Below are 10,882 nucleotides of genomic sequence, written 5' to 3' on the forward strand. Positions count from 1 at the left end.
CACATTGCCATTGATAACTTCCATCTGATGATGATAAGGAGGAGGAGGAAGGGTAAGGCTCTTACCGGCAGCAGCGCGCGCCATGAAGCCGCTCAGTACAATCATGAAGCAGTGCACAAAGCAGCGCTGGTGTGGTTGGCATCCTCGTGATGCCAGTCTCTGTGCTGTCCGCCTCGTCCACCACCTTCCTCCGCTCTCGTGCTCCGGAGTCATGCCTGTACATCCGCTGCAGATCGGTTCAAAAGCGCAAATAAAAAAAACCCTGGACTGGAAACCGCACGAGCTCTTTGCGCGCGCGCGTGTTTGCTCCCTTGCTCTCGCGCTCTCTCTCACTCTGTTATCCCTTTCTCTCTTCTTCTCCTCCTCCTTCGTTCAGAAACTGGACTTTCCTTGCACTCCCCACATGCACGCTCCAGTGTACAAGCCGAAACTGCGTGCACGCACACACACACCGCATATTACAGACAACCCCTCGAGCTGATGCCACGCGCTCTGGACAAAAGTGTATGTCGCCACCTACTGGTGGAAATCTTATACGACATGAACTGCACAACCTCCTGGAATCCGATGGAGGTTATCAGAACACATTTGATCGATATTAAAGATGCAATAGTCAGTTTTTTGGTTTATTAATTCTAAACATGGAAGATATGTGCATGATTACAAACAGAAACCAATGTATTAGTTAGCAAAAATGTATTAAGTCACTGAAAAACCTGTTTGGGAAACTGGCTACCAGCATCCAAATTCACATTTGAGTGTGTAGCAAAAGAGTAAGCAGGTCCTTTTGAAAATATTCAGCTGGAAAAACATGTAGCAACTAATCAATTTAATTGACATTAGGTTTGTAACATGATTAGTTATAAAAGGGATGTCTTAGAGAGGCAGAGTCTCCCAAAAGTAAAGATGGGCAGAGGCTCTCCAATCTGGCAACGTGTAAAAATATTGTGGAATATTTTAAAAACAACAATCCTCAAAAGCATTGCAAATCTCATCATCTACATTACATAACATTATCAAAAGATTAAAAGAGACTGGAGAAATCTCGATGCGTAAGGGAAAAGGCTGAAGACCTTTGTTGGATGCCTGTGGTTCTCAGGCCCTCAGACGACAGTGCTTCACTCATCGGCATGATTGTGTCATTGAGTTTATTAAATGGGCCCAGAAACCACTGTCGGTAAACACAATCCGCCGTGCCATCTGCAGATGCCAACTAAAGCTCTATCATGCAAAAAGGAAGCCATATGTGAACATGGTCCAGAACACATTTTTTTGGGGAAATCACGGATGCCGTGTCCTCCGAGCTAAAGAGGATGGAGACCTTCCAGCGTGTTATCAGCATTTGGTTTAAAAGCCAGCATCTCTGATGGTATGGGGGTGCAGAGTGTATATGGTATGGGCAGCTTGCATGTTTTGAAAAGCATTATAAATGTTAAAAGGTATATAAAGGTTTTAGAGCAACATATGCTCCCCTCTAGACAATGTCTTTTTCAGGGAAAGCCTTGCGAAACCACATACTGTAGCTATTACAACAGCATGGCTTTGTAGTAGAAGAGTCCGGGTGCTAAAATTGGCCCGCCTGCAGTCCAGATCTTTCACCTATAGAAAACATTTGGCGCATCATTAAACGAAAAATACACCAAAGACAGCCACGAACTCTTCAGCAGCTGGAAACCTATATCAGGCAAGAATGGGAAAAAATTCCAAAAGCAAAACTACACAAACTCATAACTTAAATGCCCAGATGTCTTCAAACTGTTTTTGAAAACCATGGTAAGCATGCCCTCGTGCCAACTATTTTCAGACCTGTAGCAGGCATTACATTTGAAATGAGCTAAGTGAATAAAAGTGTAAAATTTCTCAGTTTAAACATTTATGTTTCTCTGTTCTATTGTGAATAAAATATTGGCTCGTGTGATTCGAAGGTCTTGTAGTTGTTATTTTATTTGTGACAAAAAAGTGACACTAGTAAAGAAATAAAGGTTAAAATAACGCAATAAAAAATGATACCAATTAAGCTGGACCAAAAAAACAAGTGTGCATAGAAACTGCACCGAGTTTAAAACCTATACCAGGCCAACACATGCTCCCATTTAGGTTTCATTGCAGTGCTGTGATATTCTTCCACCCATGTAATACCAGTTCTGTTGTTTCCCTTGTCTTTAATAGAGAGGAAAGAGGAGAGCTATAAAATAATGTTTAACATCAGTATTCATTTTACATCTACTAGTGACCTGTATGGGAATACCCATTATAAAATGATCACTAGGCAGATAATTGATGTACTTAACAAGGTGGCCACTGACTGTGCTTTTGAACTAAAACTGAAAGATGAAAAACTTACACTAACGTGAGAATGTGATCATACACCATGGCAGTTTGTTTCAATTTCGACACATGCACATCTTTAAAATTCCTCCTTCCCTTTCAACATCTATTACAGCCATGCTCTACAATCCATCAGCTCGTCTAACATCTGGAAACTTCTCCGGAGTTGATTTATGTGGATTTAAAGCTGAGGTGTCTTCACATTTTATGAAAGTCGGCACACTCCCATTTCCACTTTAAAGCAATGCAGGACTGTAGGGACTATACAGAGAATAGTAGCAATTTACAAGCTCGGGGTCTCGCATCCTGACCTGTTTCTGTTCGTTTGTGTCATGCTGCCAGAGGAGAAAACGGTTCAGAGCGATCGTCCTTTGAAGTCCTGGTATGAGTTCGTTCAGCAAACCTAAATTTCATCTCTCATTTCCTCTCTAGGCATCAGAATTCTGACCTTAGCCTGCAATCAAAGCCAAGCCTTGTGACATTTCTCAGCAGTTTTCATTGAGGAAGGAAGGCAGGAAAGGGACAGTGAGGTGTTATGTAGGTGAGAGAGGTTTAACATGCATGTATACTACAAACACTGATAATGATTGCCATGAAATGTCTTAATGAGCAAATAAATGAGTTGTTGGCACTACTTACATGTTACATGCTCCACCTGCTCATCTCATTATACTCATTATGAGAACAGTTTATCTCTCACAGGACATAACTGAGAATGCAGTTTGCAGTGCTGCATGAAAATTACTTGTAATGGGGTAAATACATAAGATAATAAATCTTTCTAAATGAATGTTCCTGCACTGGTTTACAGAAGCACATTGCTCGTCTTTCATTCAATTTGAGAGTTTATGTTAACTGAAGTAATTAATAATACATAGTGTTAAACTTTGGTGTTGTGGTTATGAATAATTAGTGGCCTGTGATTCACAAAGGAGGAGATAACTTGGAATTGAATTTATTTATCCTCAGTAAACACAATATCTTGGTCATGGGCGATATATTATGGAGCATATCCTAGTTATACTTGTCCCCATGCACACACATATTCAAACACTCATACAAATCAAAGGGCATAAGCACGGTATGTGATTTTTTTATCATTGCATACCACATTTAGTCCTAATTTGCTCTTATAATTCCCTCCACTCTTCTGAGAAGCTGTTTTACTAGATAGAGTGTGCTTATAGATATTTGTGTTCATCAGCCACAAGGGTATTACAAAGGGCAGGTACTGATGAAGGTGAGGAGGCCTGGGGTGGAGTCAGCATTCCAATTCATCCCAAAGGTGTTCAGTAGGGATTAGATCAGAGCTCTATAGCAGGCCACTCATGATCTTTCTCTCCAAAGCATGTAAACCATATCTTCAATTAGCTCACTTTGTGCGCAGGGACAGTTTAATGCTGTAACAGGTTTGGGTTTCCAAATGTTGTTATAGCGCATCTAAAGACGTCCTTTACAATTGAGTGCCTCCAGCTTTGTGGTAACAGTTTGGAAAAGAACCACATATAGCAGGAAAGTTCAGGTGACCCAATACTTTTGGAATTATAGTGTATATTTTATAGAAGCCTAAAAATAATATATACAGTAAATGCAAGAAAGTAATATGGAAGAGTGATTCATTCAGTTTTTGGGCCAGGATTTATCAAAAAGAGATTAAACTAAATACACTGTATTAATTACATTCAATATAAATGTTATATGTACATGGATCCTATGGCCATATTTCCACAGTCTTTCACAATTATTACAAACCCAGTTCCAAAAAAGTTGGGACATGGGGCAAAATGTAAATGTTTATCATGGGCCATGTTTAAATGGGCCATGTTTACCACTGTGTAGCATTACGTCTTATGTCTGTATACAGCTGGAAAAGGAGGAGACAGAGAAATGTTGTTCCATATGTGTCTGATACAAGATTCCAGCTGCTCAACAGTTCTGGGTGTCCTTTGTTGTATTTTTTGTTTCATCATTAACCAAAAGATTTCAAATGGTAAAAGGTTTAGAATGCAGGCAGGCCAGTTCAGCACCCGGACTCTACTAATTCATGCTATTGTAATAGATGCAGTATGCAGCCAGCATTGTCTTGCTCAAATGTGCAAAGCCTTACTTAAAAAATACATTTTCAGGATTGAAGCATTTGTTGTTATTTACTGTTCAGCATTAATGGTGCCTGTTTTCAATGAACATAATTAGTTGCAAAATGTTTCTCCAACTGTTTAATTTTAATAACACTTACTTTTCCAGACATTTGTTGCCCTATTCAAACTTTTTTAAAACGTGTTGCAGCCATCAAATTAAAAACTCGTACATTTCCTCAGTTTAAACATGTGAGATTTTTTTCATGTTTTATTGTGAATAAAATACAGGTAGACCCCAACTTACGATGTAGATAGTGACCGAAAAACCAGTTCTAAATCCATCAGGCCATAAGTCGAGAAGAATGACTACTCTATGATGCCTTCCGACGCAGACATAAAGAGGCACTGTAAACACATTAAATAAATTTTTAACATAGTACAATTGATGTAAGATAATTAAAATAAATGAGAAAAAAAAAACCTTGTGAAATAACAAACAATATTTGATACATATTTGAGTTATTTTGACAACAGAAGTTGACTTAACTTTGAAGTTCAAATTAAAATTGTAATTCTTGTAACACATGAGCATGTGCAGTATTATTCAACCCCCAGCTTCAGTACCTTGTGGAGCGCCCTTTAGTTTTATAACTTCTAACAAGCGTTTTCGATAAGTGCTGACAAGCTTCTTACACCCCTCGATTGGAATCTTTGCCCATTCTTTACATGCAAAAGCCTCTAACTCACTGATGTTTGACGGCTTCCGTGCTGCAACTGCCTTCTTCAAATCCCACCAAAGATTTTCAATTGGATTTAAATCTGGTGACTGAGAAGGCCACTCCAGGACACTCCAGCATCTTTTCCCCAACCAAGCTTTGGTTGATTTGGAAGTGTGCTTGGGATTGTTGTCTTGCTGGAAGATCCAATGATCACCAAGGTTTAATTTGTCAACAGAAGGCATCATGTTCTTCTTCAAAATTACCTGGTATTTCTGGGATCCATGATGCCAGGTACACAATCAAGATTGCCAGTTCCTGCTGCAGAAAAACATCCCCACATCATTATTGACCCATTATTGACTCCGTGCTTGACCGTGGGGATGGTATTCTTCTGGTCATAAGCCTGACCTTTTGCACGCCAGACATACTGCTGGTCCATATGTTCAAAAATTTCCAGTTTGGTTTCATCAGTCTATAGAACCATGTTCCAGAACTCTGTAGTTTTGTCCAAATTCCTCCTGGCATATTCAAGTCAACTCCTGATGTTCCTTGAGGTCAAAAGTGGAGTGCGTCTTGGGGTCCGGTTATTAAGTCCTTGATTATTCAGTGCACGTCTTATATCTTTTATAGTTGCCACTGAAGCACTTGTACCAGCCTTCATCATGTCATCCTGTAGCTGTCTTGCAGTCACACGGGGGTTTTTCTTAGCTGTCCTGACTAAGTTGCTAAGGGCCCTTGATGAAATTGTGAGCTTTCTTCCATGGCCAGGCAGGTTTGCAGCTGTTCTATAAGTTTTAATATTCTTTATAATGCTCCCAATGGTGTCTCTTGGAATGTTAAATCTTTTGGAAATCTTCTTATACCCAAGGCCCTTCAGCTGTGATGAAATAATCTCCTCTCTCAGCTTTTGTGGAAGCTCCTGTGTCTTTCCCATGATTGCAACTCACCATTTTTATTTTTTTTTTTTAGCGTCGGAGGTGACCGTTGTATCTCTGAAGATATCGTAAATTGAGAGGTCTGACTGTATATGTTTATGAGATTTGCAAATCATTGCATTCTGTTTTTATTTACATTTTATACAGTGTCCCAACTTTTTGGAATTGGGGTTGTAGATATTAATAAAACACACACACACACACACACACACACACACACACACACACACACACTAAAAACTGAGTTTGTAAAGGTATACACACAATAAAAACTAAGTTTGTAAAGGTATTTTAATATGACATATATAATTCATTATTTCTAATGTTACCTTAGAAGTTAAACAGTCCAAACAAATGAAAAGAAAAGAAAAGAAAAGAAAAGAAAAGAAAGGAAAGCAGCCTGTTGCTTGTTCTTCAGTCTGATTGCATCTAATATTAAACATTTGGAAGCTATTACGTGCCATGCAGCAAAGGAGGCGAAGTATTTATGACATGCAGCTATTTTCTCTTTATTTTTCTTCTGATGTCTATCTGTTTTACTTTCCAAAAGCAAAATAAGATTGAAATTGCAACCATGCACAGCATTTAATTGTTATGAGCAGGGAGACTGAGGCCCGTACAGGCCTACAGGAAGAGCCATTGCTTTGAATAAACCTCCACCAAAACAGCAAAACTTCCCTCCCAAGAATAGACCTTCTGTTCTGGACCAAGGATTGGGTGTCAATCAAGCTGCATAAGTTATAGGAGAAGATCTTCTTCATGAATTACAATTGAGAACTGGATTAGCAAATTTGGGCCTGCTGAGACTTAATGTAAAACGTTGGCGTGTGCCTTAACCACAGTCATTACATGGAATGCATATTTTATTTTCGACTTTAATTCACTTGTAAAAAGAAATAATAAAAGGTTTAATTATTTTTATCTTTTGATGTTAAATGTAAACATTTCTATTGCATGTTAAAATGACACTTTTATTTATTATTGCCATCACATAACCCTTTAAATCTTCGGAATCATATAACATAATGGTGTTATTAAATACCATGATGTTAATAGAGCGAATAAGCTAAATAAACTGCACAACAGGTGGTATTCATTGCACATAAATATGAGGAAAACTTCAATGGACAGGGTAAGAGGAAATATTTGTGGACTTGGGTGGTCCCTTTTCAGAGCTTGTTCACTTTGTAAGCCTTTAATAACAACTAGAATAAAAATGGACACTGAAAAGTTTCTGATCAAACAAAATTCCACGACAGAACAACCCCATTAGTGAAGTAAAGACCATTAGGAAAATGGGTGCTGTCATGTTTGATAAGTGTGACTATATTTGTGTGAGACATTCAGTTCAGGAGAAGGAAATCATCAAGAGTCCACCAGGAGCAACACTGGAATACTGCATTTATGTATTTTGCTTGGTTTAAATCTTCAGGCAAAAGTAATGCAAATTCTAAACCATATTATAAAGCATTTAAAATTAATGTCTCTGTATGTCAAAGGTTAATAGGAGAAGTCTACATTCAGGGACAATGTAGGGACAGTTTTGCAGTGTCAGTCAATTTACTGGCATTTTAGGGGAGTTTGGAGGAAACTGAGAACACAGAACATGTACCGAATCCTGCACAGATATTCCAAGCCAGATGAAGGTAGTGACAATTGTCATATAGTGCCATCTTCCTTGTTCAATTGTTTTAAGGTTACTTAATGTTTTTGTTTTATGTTATATACTCAGAACAGACTTAGAACAGATGTTCTGTATGATCAGCACGATAAATTAGTGTAGCAAATAACATAACAAAATGTTAATGTAAAAACTATTTGCACTTCCATTTATAGCATTTGGCAGACACCCTTATTTAGCGTGACTTACAGGGCATTGTTTAAGAGCCCAGCAGTGGCAGATTGGTGGTGCTGGGATTTGCTGGTATCTACAGTCTAATACCTTATCAACTGAGCTGGCACTCCCCCACCAAGCCATTGTTAAGTCACCTACTGTGCAAAGGAAAAGAATTAACCTAAAAGTGTCAAGTATCCTTATTACTTAGCAACCAACCAAAATAAAGCCTTACAAACAATTTTCATGTTACATTGCCCATGGAATAGAAAATACCAGAGTGCTGTGAAGAAAGAATTACAGTTCCTACCCTTTAATTTACCAACAACACAAGAATGAATTGGAAACTAATGTCTTTTGATAGGTGTTCCAATACACAACCCTTCACAAATACCAGGTAGAAGGTATTTATCAAGATGAGCTTATTGCATGAACAAGGAATAAATATGTGGCGACATAATTACAGCAGAAGAGGACATGAAAGCTATGTGGTAGGAATCTAACTTAGTATGTAACTGCCAAGACGGAATGCTAAATCTCTCTTTCCATTTTGTTTATCACGTATATACAGTACAGACCAAAAGTTTGGACACACCTTCTCATTCAAAGAGTTTTCTTTATTTTCATGACTATGAAAATTGTAGATTCACACTGAAGGCATCAAGGGCTATTTGACCAAGAAGGAGAGTGATGGGGTGCTGCGCCACATGACCTGGCCTCCACAGTCACCGGACCTGAACCCAATCGAGATGGTTTAGGGGTGAGCTGGACCGCAGAGTGAGGGTAAAAGGGCCAACAAGTGCCAAGCATCTCTTTCGGGGAACTCCTTCAAGACTGTTGGAAGACCATTTCAGGTGACTACCTCTTGAAACTCATCAAGAGAATGCCAAGAGTGTGCAAAGCAGTAATCAAAGCAAAAGGTGGCTACTTTGAAGAACCTAGAATATGACATTTTTCAGTTGTTTCTCACTTTTTTGTTATGTATATAATTCCATATATAATTCCACGTGTTAATTCATAGTTTTGATGCCTTCAGTGTGAATCTACAATTTTCATAGTCATGAAAATAAAGAAAACTCTTTGAATGAGAAGGTGTGTCCAAACTTTTGGTCTGTACTGTATGTTATATATATATATGTGTGTGTGTGTGTGTGTGTGTGTGTGTGTGTGTGTGTGTGTGTGTGTGTGTGTGTGTGTATATATATATATATATATATATATATATATATATATATATATATATATATATATATATATATATATATACACACATATACATTAACACGTATGTTTATGTATGTGTATACACCTTCTAGAATGTAGAGAAAGCAACTGACGTGCCATTCAACTATTCCTGGGATACTATTCCAGGATTTTGAGCTCTAATTACTCTATTATGTGCAAAGATGCACCAGAAAAAGAGGAAGAAATATGATAAGAGATCTTAGAAAAGATTATAAGGCCAGTCAGGGGTCAGTGCATCCCGTGACTCTGGGTTGTCTAGCTCTATATCAAGAGAACCACAATTGTAAAGTTTTTGGTTGGCATAGAAGTTCCACTTGTACCTCAACAAAACTTTCTGCACATAACATCAGATATACGTTTTTATAGATTTTATTTATGACTAGTATCATAAGGAGTTCTCATAATGCTCTAGTTAATAATTATAAGTTTTCTAATTAAAACTACACATTTAGACTTTCTTTACTACATAGGGCAGAACAATAGTTTTATTTTATTATATTATTAGATTCTTTTAAGCCTCTTTTAATAATTGTCTTTGTCTGGCACTAGTTAAAAAGGATCCATCGAAGTTTGTCTGGTAAAAATATTATGGTTGAATCTGTGTTTAATTTTTGGCCAATTTTGAACGTTCCCCTGAGCGATTTGTGGTGTGGAAAACAGAATATGTTTTATTGGCCATGTTTCCTGTCTGCATCTCATTCTACCACCAGAACCACATCCTTGTGTGATGCGAGAGGTGATTAGTATAACAGTCCCTAAGATTTCCAGTCAAGATTCTTCTGACGTCATATAAATATAAAAATGTGCTGCTGGATTTTTTAGATGTTGGAAGTAACTACTTATTTTCTGTTGGTATTTTGTTTTGAAAATATGAAATGCATGTTAGAGACACTGTCATTCATTTTCACTGAATTGCTATTTTTCTAAAGCAATGCATTGTCAGCAAGTTATTGCAAAACGAGATATTCTAGCCTACGTATGTTTTTGAATGCATATTTTTCATAAATCATAAAAGGTGGTATCAAAAGGTTTTAAGACTAGCTTTATTAACAAGAAAGTACTTTATTTATCTACATTTATACACAACCATCTTCAAAATAGTCTTCTTGCATAGCAATACAGTGTTCCTGCCACTTCTGCAATGTGTCCTGAAAGTCTTCCTTTCAAAGCATGGTCAAGCATCTTCTCTTATTCGCGCTGAATCACTGCAATGGTGTCAAAACGGCGACCTTTGAGATAGATCTTCATCGTCGGGAAAAGGACAAACTCCGCAGTAGCCAAATCTGGCCAATAGGGTGGGTGCGGAAGTAAGATTATGTGGATTGTTCTCGACGATCATCATGCACAAGGTGCCGACTGGTTTCAGCATTTTCAGGGTTGAGTTCGTTAAAGGTCTTCCTGATCTCTCTTCGTCTTCCAGTGATGTTCTTCCGCTCTTGAAGTACGCGTGCCACTCAAAAAACCTCGAACGACTCATTGCAGCATGTCAAGTCAAACATTTCTGTGCCAGATTTGTCCAGTTTCACACCAAATTTTACGTTTGCTCTTTGTTCTAACTGGTTGTCCATCATGAAATCACAGACGTGGGAACACGTGGTCAGAACAGCACCAGATAACCTCAAAACTTTTTTGATACCACCTCGTAGCTACATAGCTGAATGGCACCCTACTTAACAAATCACACGTTTACTCCATTGTATTTACAATTATTCAAGTTATAAAAAAACGAAAAAGAGGCAAAAA

At 38.0% G+C, this 10,882-nt stretch overlaps 1 protein-coding gene across 1 annotated transcript in view; it reads right to left on the reverse strand.

Moving 5' to 3' along the window:
* Nucleotides 1-614, reverse strand: part of ror1 (receptor tyrosine kinase-like orphan receptor 1) — a 113,018-nt gene extending 112,404 nt beyond the window's left edge. The window contains exon 1 of the mRNA XM_046860297.1: nt 66-614. Within this exon, the coding sequence (XP_046716253.1) occupies nt 66-213 (148 nt within the window). The 5' untranslated portion in view covers nt 214-614. The remainder of the gene's footprint in view (nt 1-65) is intronic.
* Nucleotides 615-10,882: the final 10,268 nt, after the last annotated feature.

Source organism: Silurus meridionalis, chromosome 1, assembly GCF_014805685.1.
Source record: "Silurus meridionalis isolate SWU-2019-XX chromosome 1, ASM1480568v1, whole genome shotgun sequence".
NCBI lineage: Eukaryota > Metazoa > Chordata > Actinopteri > Siluriformes > Siluridae > Silurus > Silurus meridionalis.